At 48.7% G+C, this 16,548-nt stretch overlaps 1 protein-coding gene across 1 annotated transcript in view; it reads left to right on the forward strand.

Annotated features, from left to right (window-relative positions):
- Nucleotides 1-11,684, forward strand: part of CECR2 (CECR2 histone acetyl-lysine reader) — a gene marked incomplete at its 5' end in the record, with an annotated part of 98,106 nt that extends 86,422 nt beyond the window's left edge. Inside the window, 10 exons of the mRNA XM_082498391.1 lie at nucleotides 1,781-1,910; nucleotides 2,198-2,235; nucleotides 2,338-2,429; nucleotides 2,712-2,838; nucleotides 4,237-4,670; nucleotides 5,769-5,897; nucleotides 6,030-6,852; nucleotides 8,913-10,320; nucleotides 11,190-11,295; nucleotides 11,578-11,684. Coding sequence (XP_082354517.1) covers nucleotides 1,781-1,910; nucleotides 2,198-2,235; nucleotides 2,338-2,429; nucleotides 2,712-2,838; nucleotides 4,237-4,670; nucleotides 5,769-5,897; nucleotides 6,030-6,852; nucleotides 8,913-10,320; nucleotides 11,190-11,295; nucleotides 11,578-11,583 — 3,293 coding nt within the window. The 3' untranslated portion in view covers nucleotides 11,584-11,684. The remainder of the gene's footprint in view (nucleotides 1-1,780; nucleotides 1,911-2,197; nucleotides 2,236-2,337; nucleotides 2,430-2,711; nucleotides 2,839-4,236; nucleotides 4,671-5,768; nucleotides 5,898-6,029; nucleotides 6,853-8,912; nucleotides 10,321-11,189; nucleotides 11,296-11,577) is intronic.
- Between the last annotated feature and the right edge of the window lie 4,864 nt (nucleotides 11,685-16,548).

The following is a 16,548-nucleotide window of genomic DNA, read 5'->3' on the forward strand; positions in this document are numbered from 1 at the left end:
CAACACATGCCCCAGGTAGCGAGCCTCCTACTGGGCCCATCTGTACTTTCCTGAATTTAAGAGTTAAAGCAGCTTTCTAGATTTCTGCCCACAACAGCAGGTTAGAGTTTCCCAGTTCTCTTTCCAGATGCTGCTCCAACATTATCCCTTGCACATACGACTTTCTAGCTATTTGAGGTACTTTTTAGGGCATTGGTTAGATTTTGAAAGCTGCTGGGTAGGACTCAACCCAAGCCAACAACATGACAACCTGCCATTAATCCTGACTAGCTCCAGTCTGATATCAGGGTAGCACTCCCTGATTCCTGTCAGTTTACCAGGTCAGATCCTTGGCAAGCCTTTACCGATTTCTAAAATCTACATCACATTACCTCTTGGCTGCTTCTGCCATGAGATTTTCAGTTTGCTGCCCAAGTCATCGCCTCATGTTTTTTTCAGCTTTCTCACTTAGGCATCCATTACAATGTCATCTAATTGATGTTAATTTTACAAAGGAAGCATGAAGTACTGACAGCTTGGACAGACTCAGATAATCTGTTAACTGCAATTTGATGTTGGACTTCTTATCATTCAATGTTATAATAAATGCCGTTGGATTCTGTAGGGTGTCTTAAATGCAAGTCCTGTCCTCCCAACTTCAGTGCTCCCCACAGTTTTCTAACAGGAAATTTGGACTTTCTTTTATCAGTTTTTGACATATCTGGCCATGGATCTCCCTGGAAATACCCACCTTGTAGCTATTCCTAGTTTTCTTATGCCCGCAAGCCCCATCCCAAGCGTGATTTTGACTGACAGAGTAAAACAGTAAATTAATACTCTTCCACCAGAGCGGATCCTTCTTGAGTCTTTGGCATTTTCCAAAAATGGAGCCTCTGCTAGACGGTATTAGCCAAGTCTCCCCCATCTTACTTTTGCTCTGAGTGTTATGCAATGTGGCATGTTTTCTGGGGTCTTACTCCTATCACATCTCTCTTTGAACATTACTTTCACAGAATCCTGCTCCTACAGAAAGTTGGTTCAACCGCAGGTGTTTAGCAAGTCAAATGAATTCAGATTTCCTATAAGAAAAAGGAAATGAGGTTCATAAGAGCCCATAAACTTTCTATTATGAAGCAATCTGTTAGCCAGCTGTCTGGTTGCAAACCACAGGTTTTATTTCCACTGTTGCTTCTTCCTGTCTCTCACCTCTTAAACCAAAGCTGTCCCAGTGGCCCTCCTGTGTGGCAGCTTGCTTGCTCTGGCTACCTGAGCAATCTTCTCAAAGTTAGCCATGGTGGTGGAGGATACTAATGACCCCAGTTACTTATTGCCACCCAGCTGGTAAAACTTCACCCTTCCCTTGGCACTGCTCTTCATCCACTTCAGTGCAAAAGCAGCTGCCTTGAGTTCACCTGGCTGAGGTGAAGCACCTGAAGGATGGTAACTTAACAAGCCAGCTCTTTTCATAGTGCTGACCTATGTCTAGATCTGTGCATTGAACTCTCTTTGTACCACACCATTGTCAGGAATTTGCCTGGAAGCTGCGCAGGAGAGCATCTGTATCACAGTAATGCTTCAAAATCACTGATAGTAAATTCAGGGGGAAATGAAGAGGCGTGTTGATGGTGTACTGTAGTCTCACCTCCTCTGCTCCTGTGCTGTTGCTGCTTTTCCTGAAAGAACAAGAATATTTCACAGGAGTTCTTGAGAATTGCAGGAGCTGCCTTCCGTTTTTTCCTGCAGGATCTTGTTGACAAGGAGTGCTGAATGGTTTTTCACCTCTTTCCCCTCCCCACTGCAGAACGGGCCAGGAGGAGGAAGCTTCGTGAAGAGCGGGCCTGGCTGCTGGCACAGGGGAAGGAGCTTCCCCCTGAGCTTTCCCACTTGGATCCCAGTTCCCCTACCAGGGAAGAGCGAAGGACCAAGGATCTGTGAGTATACAGCTAGGCGTGCAGCACGCAGTTGCACTGAAGTAGTGAGTACGGGGAGGAGAGGAATGTGATCATTCACAAGAGTGAGGAGGGAGAATTGAGGTTAGAGAACAGCAGGGAGTAAGCTGAGAAACATTTGGACTGGGTCCACACTAGAGGAGTGTTTGTGATGAGGCCTATTTCTCAGCGTTATGGCACTGTGCACGGCATGGAAGGGACGGTGAAGTACAAGAGCATGTCTTATATGTCTTCAGTCTGCACATTCACTGTTGTGGTTCCCATTACAGCTTTGAACTGGATGATGAGTTCACAGCCATGTACAAAGGTTAGTCCTGCCCCAGCTTTCCCCTTTGCATGACCTGTTCAAAGTGAAATACTCCCCTGAGCATGTGTGTGTAACCGTTCACCTTTCTTCCGTTACTGCCAGTTCTAGATGTGGTAAAGGCTCACAAGGACTCTTGGCCCTTCTTGGAGCCCGTCGATGAATCGTATGCTCCCAACTACTACCAGATCATTAAGGTACGGAACGTGGTCCAGCCATCTTGACTGATGCACTTTGACCAGGATGCAGGCTTTTGGAAGTGCTTTGAAGTTTTGTGGGCTGTGTTACCCTCGCAGTCAAACTGCATAACTCCAGTAGTCCCTTCTAGCCTTACAAGTCAAGGAAATCAAAGATGAGAGGCTACCTCTCAGGAAAGGAGCCTCCACTCCCCATCCCCTCTTTTTGAGGAAGCTATTTATGCCACTTTGTAATCTCCACTAGGCTTGCTTTAACTGAAGGGAGATTTTGTTGTGTTTCAGGCTCCCATGGACATCTCTAGCATGGAGAAGAAGTTGAATGGAGGTCAGTACTGCACCAAGGAAGAATTTGTGGGCGATATGAAGACCATGTTCAGGAACTGTCTTAAGTACAATGGTGAAGGCAGTGGTAAGAGCAGTAAGATGCTAAGTTCATTTATTTGCACTGCTGAGTCAAAACAAGCACTGATCTCTCCCTACTCACCAGTACTTTATTTGTGCTTATTCTCTTTTGGGGTATTTTCTGGGGGCTGGGTGAAAACGTAGGAGCTCCTGAGTATTATAAGGCCTGGGTTTTTAGCCAGGCTTTTAGCACAATTAGGTGATGCTGAATTGGGGCCTGGCATACTAAGGGACTCCCGTGTTGGTAGATGGTGAAGGCAGAACATACAAAGAGAAGAAAGCCTGTTTCTTTCTGAGCTCGTTCCTTTGTGTGCTTCGGTGTGCTTTTTTGTCTCGTAATATCTATCACAGACTTTGAAAAGCATGGAAGTCTGGTTAGCCCCCAGTGTTTGCTGAGTACCGCAGGAAAGTGAGGAAAGAGCCAGTCTTTTGTAGTCCTTTGGATGGAAAATGTAGGTTTTAGGTTCCTTGGCTATTGAATGAACATGGCTCTGCAAATGGGAAACCCTGGGTTTAAATGCCATGCCAATTAAAATTCTGCATGTTGCTCTAGGTAAGAAATCAGTTCCCATATGGTGGGTCATCACTGCAGACTGTGTCTCACCAGCACTGCCTTGAAAGGGAAAATAGAGCTACCCAGCTTGTCACTGTGGGCCCCAAGTAAAAGCATTCCTGCACTGCCACTGGGAGAGCTCTGTTTCCCGAGGAACTTCTGGGTTAGTTTAGTGGAAACAACTGGAAAGTCATTTGCTTTAAGCCCTTGTCGTTAACACCTCTCGCATGTCTTTTCCTTCCTATCCACTCCAGTGAAAAGTAGGAGCCCCTCTGAGCAGAACTGTCCTGTGGAAATGATGCAATGGGGACACTGGTGTTGGCAATCGCTTTTGTGTCAGAGTCAGCAAGTGCTTTAGAAACCATGCATGGATAGATATGTTTGCTGATTTTCCTCTGTCTTGTAGCATACAGCAGATATTTGAATGAGTCCAAGAAAAGCCTCTGAATGTAATCAAATAGCATTGCTGGAAGTTCATGTTTCTTCTCTCAGGACTCTGCTGGCTAACACTGCAGGTCACGCATCTCTGCAAGCAGAGGTGGTGCTTCTCATAATGTAATTCTTGGCGCTATGCTGGAACACTGGGTTAATGCTGACTCTGCAAGCCATGCTGCTAATGGTACTTTGTCATGCCTATTTGCCTGTCCCCTGGTGAGGTTACTGAACAAATCTGATGCTGTGCTGCTTATCGAGTTTAAGAACGTAAACCAAAGTCAACTAGTTAGAAACAAAACTCTTCCTCAAAGAAACTTTGTGGAGGGGAGATGATTTATCTAATGGAAAAGTCTGATGTTGTTTAATTGTTTCTCTCTATAAGGCTCTGTCCCTGATGTTGCGGGTTTTTTACTGCAGAATATACCAAGATGGCTTACAACTTAGAAAGGTGTTTCCACCGAGCAATGATGAAGCACTTCCCTGGGGAAGATGGAGACACAGATGAGGAGTTTTGGATAAGAGAAGATGGGAGACGAGAGAAGAGGAGCCGGAGGACTGGCCGCTCCAGCACAGGCAGTGTTTGGACTCGGTCGCGAGACCCAGATGGACCAGGCAAGAGGCAGCAACGCCTGGAAAATGGAGGAAAACCTCCACCATATCGAGCTACTTCCAGGGCTCCTGCTTCTTCCTCCTCTTCCTCTTCCTCCTCCTTCTCCTCATCCTCTGCAGAGGATCCAAGTGGCAACCCAATGCAGCCTCCTCGAGAAGTTGGTCCTTCCAATGGGCGAAGTTTCCCTCGCTCTCTGCAGTATGGCGGCATGCCCAGCTCTGTGCCACATCCTGGCCAGATGGTAAGGAGCAGTTTCTGCTGTTCATCATGCCTGCGGAGGGAGGGAGGTAAAGGGGAATGAAGCTCTCTACTGTGAAATCCCTGCTGTATGGCAAGAACCTTTTCCCAGAGATTAAAGGTCAGGGCTATGGTTTCTGCAACTGAAACTTTTCAGCCCTTAGATTTAAACTGATGCAGTTTCAGTCATTGCCACAGTAGCTGGGAAGTCTCCTAATGCTTCCCATGGCCAGCATGTCCCCATGTGGGCTTGCACCAGCCCTGGCTACCCTGATTCTCTTCTCTCCTTTGAGAGTTACCCCATTGTGCGTGGAAAGCAGGCACATTTCTTATTTTAACCTCCAATTTATGATGCTGAACAAGCTGATCTTCTTTTGTCTCAATTGTTTACAGATGCCTGGTAACTTTGTGCCATCTGTGTACTGCTGCATTTTGTGCTTTGAGTATTTATAAAAGCAGTAAATGAAATCAAACACAAGGCCACCCTGGACTGCAGCAGTGACCTGCCTTTAGCCCAACATTGCTCCTCTGAATGCCACCTGTTCTGCCTCCCCTCTGGGCTGTTCCTCACCCATCCTTCACTGCCTTTTCCATTTCAACCAGTGATGTCTTGTGATGTGGTGTATCAGCTGCTCCTCTGAGATCCATACAACCCCTTGCTCTTTTAGCTAAAGATCAAACAAAATTTTTAGCATGCTTCTTGTGATGCAAATAGAGGGGGGCAGTGGGAGAGCTGAAGGCAATGAGTATTTTGAAGGAAATGTAGCATGTTCCCCCATTGTCCTGCTCACATGCTCTTGTGATCCACTCCTCTCCTTGGAGCGAACCACTGCCCCTTCCAGTCTTCTTGCTTGCTCCCAAGTAGTTGGGTGGCGGGTGAGTGTATCATGACCTGAGCATGGGGACACGTCGTTGGGCTTTGGCAGGGATCACCTCATAGGAAAGGGAGTGCAGGTTTTTCGTGGTCTCTCCAAAAAGCCCATCTGCTCATCTGTGTGGTTCCTCCAGCCTTGCCTTCCCCTTGCCTGCAGCAGCTCTGCTGCTTTACTGCCCTTCACAAATTGTTTTCTTTCTCTCTCCCGCACCTCTCCCCGTCCCCCAGAGACCAGCTGTACCGGGAACATTTGGCCCCCTGCGCGGATCGGATCCCTCAAAACTCTACGGCTCACCACGAGTGCCTGAGCCCCATCCCGGAGACCCGGTCCAGCAGCACCAGCACTTTGCCATGCAGGTAAGAAAAGCTGCAGCCCAGAACCCACAGGTCCCCTACACTCCCCGGTGCGATGGCTGTCACCAACACCTGCCCCCATCTGTCTCACTCTCTCTCTCTCTCTCCCTCTCTCTCTCTCCCTCTCCTCCCCAGCCCGCTGTGGGACTGAGCGAGCACCGTGGGCACAGGCTGGCCACCCCGGAGAAGCAGGTGTGTGCAGGACCGACCCACGTTGCCGGCCTCGGCCCCCGGCCGGGCACCCTGCAGCTGGGGCGCATGAGCGGCCCCCCGCCTGACGCCGTCTACCCGCCAGCCCAGTTCCAGCAGGGCTTCCTCCCCCCGAGGCACAATGGGCCCCCCGTGAGGCCACAGGAGGGCTCGGAGGTCCCCCCAGGGCACATGTACCGGCCCTACAAGTACCTGAACCGTGCGCACCCGGCCCTGTGGAACGGCAGCCACGGCCCCACCGGCCAGGGTGCCGTGGGGCCAGAGGAGAAGGCGCCCATGGGGCCAGGGCCCTCGCTCCAGCCCCGTGCCCTGGGTCATATGATGGACCCCCGGGCCATGAGGCCACCGCTGCCTCCCAGCCAGTGGACCGAGCAATCAAATTTCCTACCTCATGGGGTGCCTCCCTCAGGGTATATCAGACCACCTGGGAAAGCTGCCGGCCAGAGGATGCCACAGCCACCAGCCCCTCTGTTCGGGGGACCCCCTCAGGTTCAAAGAGGGTGCCAGGGTGGGGACTCCATGATGGACAGCCCGGAGATGATCGCCATGCAGCAGCTGTCCTCCCGCGTGTGCCCGCCGGGTGTGCCTTACCACCCTCGCCAGCCGCCCCCGCCGCACCTCCCTGGACCCTTTCCTCAGCTGGCACATGCTGCCTCCGCTGCTGGCGTGCAGCCACCAAAACCCATTGTGGGGAACGGGAGCACTCAGGATCCAACTGGCCAGACCGTGGAGACGGAGAGCAACCAAGGTAACCCCTTCAGCACCCACTGGTAGCATTTGACCTTCCCTGCCCACCTCGGTTGCCTGCATCCCCCTGCCTGCCTCCCCTTTGCTTGCTGCCCATCATCCCTCTGGCCTCCTGCACCATGCCGCCATTCCCCGTGCCGGGGCAGACCCTCTGCCTGCTGGTGTGCACTTTTGGAGAGGGGGCAGGAGCTGCCCCCAGGCCAGCTTTGTTGCTCTTGGGCTCCAAACTTGTAGGGACCCAAGCCTTAACTGTCACGCAGGTGCACAAAGCCTGTGTCTGCAAATGTGGTGTTATTTGGGTTTGTGCCACTAGAGAAGTGGAAAGTATGCCCTGACCTTCAGGCTTACCGGAGTCAATTTTGAATGGTGGCTAAGGCTCAGCAACAAAAGCAGGGTTGGGTTTTTTTTTTATTGGAAAGAATTGAAATCTTGATTAAATAGTTGTGGGGGACACAGTTTTTACATGTCTCTTTTTTTTTTTTTTTTAATCTAAATTGGAATGTATTTTCTACTCCAGTCATTGCTTAGGTTTTTCTAAGATTGTTTTGTTTCACTGTAGCCTGCCAGAGGTCCCCTCTGTCCCAGCTATACCTGCAAGTTATCAGTTTGCCGTGGGGTGCAAATGCAAAGCATAGGCTGTGATGCTTCTAGAGCTCAGTTGGAGTTAATATAAAAATTGTATCTGTAGAGAGTTAGGTAAGGAAAGAGGACGTTATGTGAATACATGGTTTAAATATACTCCTTTGAGTATATGTCAGTACGGCTTCTGCTCTGAAATGCACATGTGCCTTCTGAGCTCTCAACATCTCAAAATCTTCACACAAACGGGACTGCCCAAAAGCCCCTGAGCAGCCATGTCAGTTCAGGTGGAATGGCAGTGTGTCATGTGTGTGCCAACACAAGTTTTTTTTCTAGTTTATTTTCATTCGTTCTAACTGATAAACTAGAGATTAAAAAAAAAAAATTAAAAATAAAACAAACCTAAAGTAGAGATCAAAAAACCCTAGAGATCAAAAAAAAAATTTTTTTTTCATTAATTCTAGCTGGTAAACTAGAGATCAAAACCCTTGCATCTTTTATCGATCCCTTGTGTGCCTTGCGCTAAAAGGAAACTCTTTCCTTGTGTGGCATTGCTTAAAAGCCATCATCATTTAACTGTGCTGGATATAGAACAGAGACTGAGGGAGGACGTTGAGTGATTGCAGGGCAGAGTAGCCACATCTCCGAATCACAGTTGGTTAAAATATGTCTGCAGTCGGCTCCACAGCATCTCAGTGTGTGGTAGCGCTTCTGCCCAAGCTGTGGGCAAGTGGGGTTTGTGAACTAGAAGGGGTAACACAGCCTGAAAGCAACCTGCGGTTACCCCAACTTCTTATCTTGCTGTCATGTGGACCGCACTGTGGTATTTCCCAACTCTGCATCTCCACTGGGCAGCCTCTGCACACCCATGTGTCAGACCAAAGCTACGCATGCAATGTTAGTCCGGTGGAGGTGTGATTTACTGGTGGCTTGCGAACTACAGTGTGCCTGTATCTTGAGGGTTCAGTCGACGTGTACCACTTTTCCGAGAGAGGTGCGACCTCATGAGTAGATTTTTAAAAGAGCTCTTCTTTTAAAAGAAGCAGCTACTACAGGTTACCCAACTTTGCAAAAATGCACTTCAGAATTGCTAAAGGTCTCTGAAGGGAAGACTGTGTGATGGGTGTGGGACGGAGGCTGCAACCCCACAGAAGAGCAGTTGTCCTGGTGCCATGCTGTAGAGAGGTTTGAGTAGAGGATGGGACATTGTAGTCTTTGGAGTACTTACAATGGAAGAACTGTCATGGCTTTGGAAAATCACTCCTTTCTCTCTTCCATTTGCACAAAAGTGGGATGTTTCTCCATCCCGATGTTAGGGACTTGATGGGCAGAGTAGATGGGTAGACTTGCTTAAGATGGCAGGAATTACTCTTTGCCACGTGTGCTTTGGGTGAGCGCAAGTAGGCGTGTGTATGTGTCAGGCAGGGAGGGCTGATTTCCAAAATTAGACCGATGTGTGACTTTTTCCCCCTTTCTTTCCAGTGGAGCCGCCAGCAGGTGTGGACGAGAAGGCTCAGTGCATCGGCATTCCCGACGGGGCCTACACCAAACACCTACCTCATCCCAAGCCCCCGCTGGCCATGGAGTGCACCAGGCGCGCCTTGCCCCCGGACGGGGAGGGGGGTGGCTCCGGCGTGAAGGGCGACCTGAAGGCAGGGCAGGGCAAAGGCACATGGCCAGCGGAGAGCAGCTATGCGGGCGGCCCGGGCTGCGTGAGGGACCTGGTACCCAACTCTGAGAGAGGGGGTCCCCTGCCTGAGAACGGGGCGGTGGGCGAAGGGCCAGCAGCCGGTGCCGAGGGGAAGGGGCTGTCTGCCAACCTGCTGGAGAAGCCCCTCTGTGGCACGGGGAAAGCTTTGCCCGAAGCAGCTGTGCCTTGCATGGGGCAGGGCACCGGCCTCCCCGGCGTGGATGCCAGCTCCATGGGGGCCACCCCCAACCAGTTCCACCCTCTCTACATGCCCAGTCTGGAATACCCAAATTCAGCCGGGCGGTACCACATCAACCCGGGCCTGCAGGGGTTTGGCCCTGTGATGGGGGGAAAGCCGCCTCCTCCTGCCTCCCACCCCCAGCATTTTCCCCCGCGGGGTTTCCAGCCAAGCAGCGCCCACCCTGGCGTCTTCCCCCGGTATCGGCCACCCCAAGGCATGCCCTACCCATACCAGCCACAGCCTCAACCTTCCTACCACCACTACCAGCGACCGCCCTACTATGCCTGTCCGCAGGGCTACTCGGACTGGCAAAGGCCTCTCCACCCCCAGGCCAGTCCCAGCGGGCACCCCACCACCCACCCATCCCTGGCCAGACCCCCTTTTCCGGACCGGGGTTCCACCAGCAGCTTGCAGGGCTGCGAGGCACTGAGCGCTGCCCTGGCTTCTCCCAACCGCATGGACGTAGCAAGTGCCAAAGAGGTTTCTCCGAGCGACGGGCAGGATCTGGGGCCTGAAGATGAGAAGTCCGAGGAGTCCCAGGAAAGGCCGGAGAGTCCCAAAGAGTTCCTTGATTTGGACAACCACAACGCAGCCACGAAGAGGCAAAACTCGGTGGCAGCGGGCGAATTCCTCTACGGAGCCCCTCCACCGCACCTGAGTTCGGGGATGGGATTTGGCCCATCAGCTTTCCCTCCCCACGGGGTGATGCTGCAGACTGGCTCTCCTTATGCATCCCGGCATCCCGCCAGTCATTTCCAGCCCAGGACATATGGATCGCCCATGAATGCTCACCTGTCTCATCATCCAGCCTCCGGCCAGGCCAACGGCCTCTCTCAGGAGGGACCCCTGTACCGCTGCCGGGAGGAGAACGTAGGTCACTTTCAGGCCTTGCTGATGGAGCAGAGAGGCAGTGGAGGTGGCATGGGGGGGCCACCCCAGGACTTGTATAGACCCTCGGGGTAAGATCATGTTTTCTGCGAGAAGGCAAGGTGGGAGGGGAGGTGGGAGTGATGCCTGGGTGACTATAATTGTTGGATATCCTTGAAAGGACATGGGTTGAAGTCAGAGGAGATGGGCAGTGCTGTTGAGAGGCTAACAGATTACTCTTACACCCTTGGAGTAAAAGGTCTCTCAGACCTTTCTGTAAGCTGGACGGAGTCTTGCTACAGCTCCTTAAAAGCAAGTAGCAATAGCCATTGTGGAGATCTGTTAGCCTGTCCCATCCATCTCATCCCTACACCAGTGCTTTGTTTTTTCTAACAGTGTTTTTGTTAATGTGTCGTCCAGGGTTGTGCATCTCTTAATCGAATAAGCTCTTATCATTTTCTTTTCAAGTATTTTATTGCATCTTTCTCATAGCAGGGCAGAGTAGTTAACTGAAAGTTATGAACTTGTTATGAACTCCTTTACTTTAATGTTGCTCCCTTTTTCCCCTCCTCTTGCTTTGGCCTTTCTCTCTGTCTCAAGTTTCCCTCACAGAAAATTACTTCTCCCTGAGATTGTGTATATCACATTTTATCCCCGAGTGGAAAATGCTGCTACTCCAAAAATTCCCTGTTCAGATTTTATTAATGTGCTTGAACTGCTACTGTTTTGTCCTAGTCCCAGCATGACAGCCCTTCTTCAAGTATTCAGGGGGCTTGGCTTACAACTAAGCCATTGCAAGGGTGGCAGGGATTAAAGGTTGTGTTTTGGGGGGAAGCCAGAAAGAAGAATACACGAGATGCATGCTTGTATGTGAATGTTGTATGCATGCATTCAACCAAGTAGATAGGATTTGCTCTTGATGTTCATGTGCTAAAATTCTCTCCATTCAACCTGGCTCCAGAATGCAAATGCATCAGGCTCAAGTTCCCTTCCCGAAGATGCCTACAGCAACCATGTCCCGGGAAGATTTGACGCCACAAAAACCATCAGCATTGCCTCTGGATCAAGTAAGGGCCCCTAGAGAGAGCAGAGTTGAAATGCGAGTCTTTCTCTTCCTACTGGTTAAAGGAGTGAAGTGTTGAATGGGAGTGGGAAGCACTGGAGGAAGCTGGGAAGTGAACTACTGCTCTGTAGAGGAGTTGGGGATGCCTCTGTAGTCTTAGCTGAATGTAAAACGTAACCTAGGTGGACTGATAGTGCCGGTTTTGAACTGGTTGCATGCAATCATGAGGCTATTCCTTTCTACAGCTGCCAGTTAAAACCTCCAACTCTTGTTCTTCCTCTTCCAGAGCTAGTCCGAGGAACGAAGGACCTCACAAAGATGAAAGCCACACGTGATTTGGACAAGGGGGAGGAGGGGCAGACCTTCCTCCCACCCTCCCCTCGCCGGAGCAGCATGTAGCTTCCTGGGTCCGTGGAACATGGTGCCGCAACGGCTTTTGTGTTGGAAACCTGGAGCGGTGCCGGGCCCCAGCCAGCCGAGGAGCTGGCTCGCCACCACAGGGCGAGCATTGCAAACTAGTGGCTTTCTGTGACCGGAGACTGCGTCTTGTTCAGGGTTTGAGGGAATTTTTGGGTGGGGAGGGCGGGGGTGGGGGCAGAAACTTTCATTGACTGCTAAACTCAGGTATATTTTTCAGGGTGGAAGAGGATGATGATGGAATTTTACTTGTAGTATTAACGTGTGTGTTTTGGAGCTGGATCCAGTTTACAGAATTTAACCTGTTGCCTTTTTAAATAAATTTCTGTTGTTGGTGAATGTATTGTACATAATGGGGGAGGTGGTGGGCCCAGCTTGTAGTGGGCTTAGCACTGGAGGAATCCTTAACTGTTTACAATCATATCACACTGAAATCATTCAGGATAGGGTGAGAGTTTGAGGGAAGCGGAGAGAGGAGAAGGAACGTGTGATGGATGATTTGCTGTCCTCCTTCCTATCCTCTGCAACCAAGACACAACCCGATGGTTGGTTGACTTAATAGCAGGAATTGCTCAGGAGCATAATGTGTCCTCCTCTTTCTCTTGTCCTCTTCCTCCTTCCTCCCTCACCCCCACCTCTGTCCCCTCTGGATCCAGGGCCTGAGTGCACTTCCAGCTCCTGTCATCATGGGGGAACAAGGAAACCAGGACCAGGAATTGAAACCAGGACAGGATATTCATGGCATTGTCCCTTCTGCTAATATAGTACCCTTCTCCCTGCCTTTCTGATAGATTTTCTGTTCTAGAAAACAGAAAATGGCATAACTGGTCATCTTAGACTTCCTTCAGTGAAACTGGTGCAGCTGGGGGTGGAGCAGCATCTATCCAGTAGAACAAATACTGTGCAAATCTGTACTGCCCTGCTGCCCAAGGAGAGGAGCAGAATCCCCACCTTTCTTTCTCTGTCCCTTGGCTATATTCACTTTTTAGCACCAGAGAAGCAGAAAGTACTCCAGGGTTCCCGACCATTCTCAGTTGCCTGTAAAGGAGGAAAATTAGGCTACTTTTTGGGAATGGTTGGTTTGCTGCAGTGTGAGCCGTTTTTTGGCCTACGGAGTTGGATTTGGCATTAGCAAGTTTCAGGTGAATCAGAAAGCACTGATTTGGAATCAAATGTTGAGGTGGCGTGTTGAGGGACGAGATGGCCGCGTGCTCAAGTTGAGTTGGTTTACCTTTGTCATCACTGATGCCATAGCAGCAAGTCCTACAGGCCTAATGGTAGCTTCCCTCTGAGGCTGTACACAGTCTGCAGCAGGTTCCTCACCAGTTGCAGTACTGCACTGGGGAACACCTGCATGCCAGTACTTTGCCAACACTGACATTCAAATGAAGGTTTAACAAATTAGTTCGGTGGGAATCTCATCTGCAGATGTTTACTCGCATCTTAAAGCTAATACAGCTGATTATTTTTGAGGGAACTAGGGTAAAACAAGGTGGAACTGCTACATTACAAGACTGGGCAGCAAGATCTGCTGGGACCACAGCCCTGGTGCAGGCTGCTGGTTGCACTTGGGGGACAGCATTATGGTTAAAAAAAGGAGGACGTGCCGATGTGTTGAGCAAATTGTGCTAGCAACAGCACAAGTGACAGCAGAAGTGAGGACAGAGCAGCATGCCGTTTAGTCTGTGGTACCAGCCAGGGGAGGGTCTTTGTCTCCAGGTTTCTGGAGAATTTTTCTGGCTGCTTTGTTGTCTTGGATGGTGCCATCACTCGTATCTTTAGCTGTATTATACTAGCATGCACGACTGCATGGCCTTTGTCCTGCTGAGTAGATCTACCATGTGCTGGCAAAGCTGTTTGAGCAAATGGCAGGTAGCATCTGACTCAGCCATTACTCTTTCTGTCCTAAGCTTTTGGAAGCACAAAAAACCTAAAAGATGAGAAACATTATTTCTTGAAATAGTTAGAACAAGAAAGGACTGCCACATTAGTTCCATCTTACCAATGAGTCTTACTGCTCTCTTGCTACAGTACTTTTGCCTCTGATGAGCTGTGCGGCCAAGGCGTTTTCCAAGCCTAACAGAAGTTAAATTTCTTCATGCTGTTCCCACAAGCGTGTTTATAAACACAGCTCTTCTTCCTCACTGCTGCAGCTGCCTGTGAACTATAGCTGCTGTCTGCTTAGTCCAGCGAGTTGCCTGGGACAGCTGTCTCCTCTGCAAAGGAAGACTTCAATATAATGTGAATTACTTACAACATCTATCTATAGATGCCACTACACTACAAAAGGGAGATTTGTGTGTGTTGGTTGTTTTTTTTTTTTTTTCATTTGTGTTCATCTGTCAGGGAGTAATTGTCACTGGTGGATTGGTATAAACTGGAATAGATGATGCTGAAGGTTGTCCTTTGATTGAGAAGCGGGTAACTGCTCTCCCCAGCCAAGAACATTATGCTATAGCTCATCCGAATTTGTCCCAGATCTGAGGGTCTGCTGTTAACTTGTCAGCTGGCAGTGGGTTTTCAGAGGTGCCCCAGCTGCTCGGAAATGCAGGTCTGGATCCTTCCCTGAACGGAGATACTGAAGCAGTAGTAGGTATTTATGAAAAACTGTGCAAGTATACCTGCTCTTCAAGACAATAAACCCAGGACAAACAAAAACACATTGCTTTACAATGAGAAGCAACTCTTTAGTTCATTGTAGACATAAAAGTAATTTGAAATAGCACATTTAAAAATAGAGGAACTGTAAAATATAACTTGTAGCAAAGTATTCAAAATTCTGGAAATGTGAATGTAGATTCTGCAAACAACTCCTGCCATACTTCAGCCTGTCTTCTGTGTCACAGACAGTTACCCAAATATTTGAAGTGGCTTCCATTCAGCTCATTGTGAACTTTGTGGAACAGGAGGTTTTTAGAAGCTATTAAAAAAAATAATAAAACTCAACCAAACTGAAGCACTCTTGGCCTTCAGCTGGAACTGGCGCTGGAAACATGGTTCTAGTGGTCATGGCATCTGGATGAGTACCAAACCCAGATCAAAAGAGGACAAATAAGAAAGGCAAGAATTGCTTGTGGTCTGCCTGGAGAGCGTGGTGGAGTCTTAGACAGTGATAGATACCCTGAGGATCCTATATGGAGTGTGTGACATGAAGATATTATCCCTTACCTGACATAATGGAAATCTGGGATCTGGGAGAAGGGTTTGACTTGGAGATGGTAGGAAAAACAGACTAGTGAAGCTGATTCCTCCTGGGAGAGTTTCTAGGTAAATGCTTTTGATGTAGTCAGTAATTCTTATTAAAGTGACTAACAAGCTGCTGTTGTGAGGACACGTGGTTTATATTAGAAAAGTACTATACTGTAAGGGGAACTATGGCTGTGCTACAGGGATAGGGCTATCCTGGGGACAGGGCATGCTAAGATAGAAAGCTGCTTGTGGAACCTTGGCTCAGTTTCCAGACTTTCAAATGCTTTGTTTCATAAGTGTTTGTGTTTGGATTTGTTTTTTTTTTTTTCTTTTTATGATGACATCTAAGGATGCCCCAAAATTCAGAGCTCTATCTCAGGTACTATCTAAGCAAATCACAGAAAATTGGCACCCCTCAGAGTGCATGGGGCTGGGAGCGAATTGCTGGGGTGGAGCACCGGTGGAAATGCACGCGGAGAAGCAGAATACATGGATTTTATAGTTTATGGTTTCCCAACCCATGCTGCGCAGGGCTGTTTTGTAGATACTGTGAAAGACACGTGTTTAAGGAGGGATTTAGAAGAGAGTAAAATGGCAGCTCTTTATGCACAGAGTGGTACTTTTTGCTATGGGTTGTCATAGAGTGCAGGAGACACGTAGCTGCATTTTAAAATACCCTGGCTTTTGAGTGCCATGCTTATATCACTATCTTAAATAATATTTTAACACAATACAGAGAAATTCTGCACTCTGGTTGGAAACCCTCTTTCTCATCCCCCAGCATTGTTGTAGGATAGTATATTAGCAGTTGATCCTTCTTCAGCAAGCATCTTGAGCTAGTGACTTTGCAAAGTTTCCTGTAGCTTTTACTTTTCCCATACGGAGGATGTGTTTTGCAGTAATTATGGATTTCATGTTAAAGAGGACTATATAATATGTAGAACAAATATGATGTTGACAGTGCTTGAGCATGCCAAAAATTTCCAATATTCTCAGAAGAACTTTGTACGCTACTCGGCTTTTTAGCATCTTGATCTCCCCACCACCTCACCCATTGCAAGTGGTGTGTGTGGTGTTCCCAAGACATTCAATTGCCACTATAAATGTCGTTGTTTAAACTTCCCCTGGGACTCTGGAAGCTTCAGGCATCTTAAGCACCACAGGCCCTGGCAATTCAACTTAAGTATTTTAAGAAGGCTGGTCACTGAGGCTTCACAGTGATTTTTAGCTGTGTCCAGCATAAGTTTGCAGCCTATAAATTCCATGGTGTGACCCACCAAACCACTCAGTAGCAATCCAAGGCACTAGCCTGCAATGAGGACAACAAAAGAGGAAAGTAAATTTGAAGCTTCAAGGCCCAACTGGTTTGATTTGTGACTTTAAAGTGCATGGAGACATTTTTCTTGGAAGAGCTTCTGATCCTTTCTTCTGCCAAATGCCTTTCCCATGCAAACTTTCTGAAACAAATCTCCTGTGTATATTTTTGTAAGTGTGGCTTCTCGGGGTCTTGGAGCGCTATCAGCTTCTTGATGTCTTATCTGAAAGCTAGTCACAGAGGCTGTCTTTCATTCTGCTGACTGAGGCTGTTCTCCTGCAGCTTCTCACCCCAACACTTCCATTTAAAATGAAAGTATAATTAGAAAACAACATT

The sequence above is a fragment of the Vanellus vanellus genome (assembly GCF_965231255.1).
Source record: "Vanellus vanellus genome assembly, chromosome: 1".
NCBI classification, from domain to species: Eukaryota; Metazoa; Chordata; class Aves; order Charadriiformes; family Charadriidae; genus Vanellus; species Vanellus vanellus.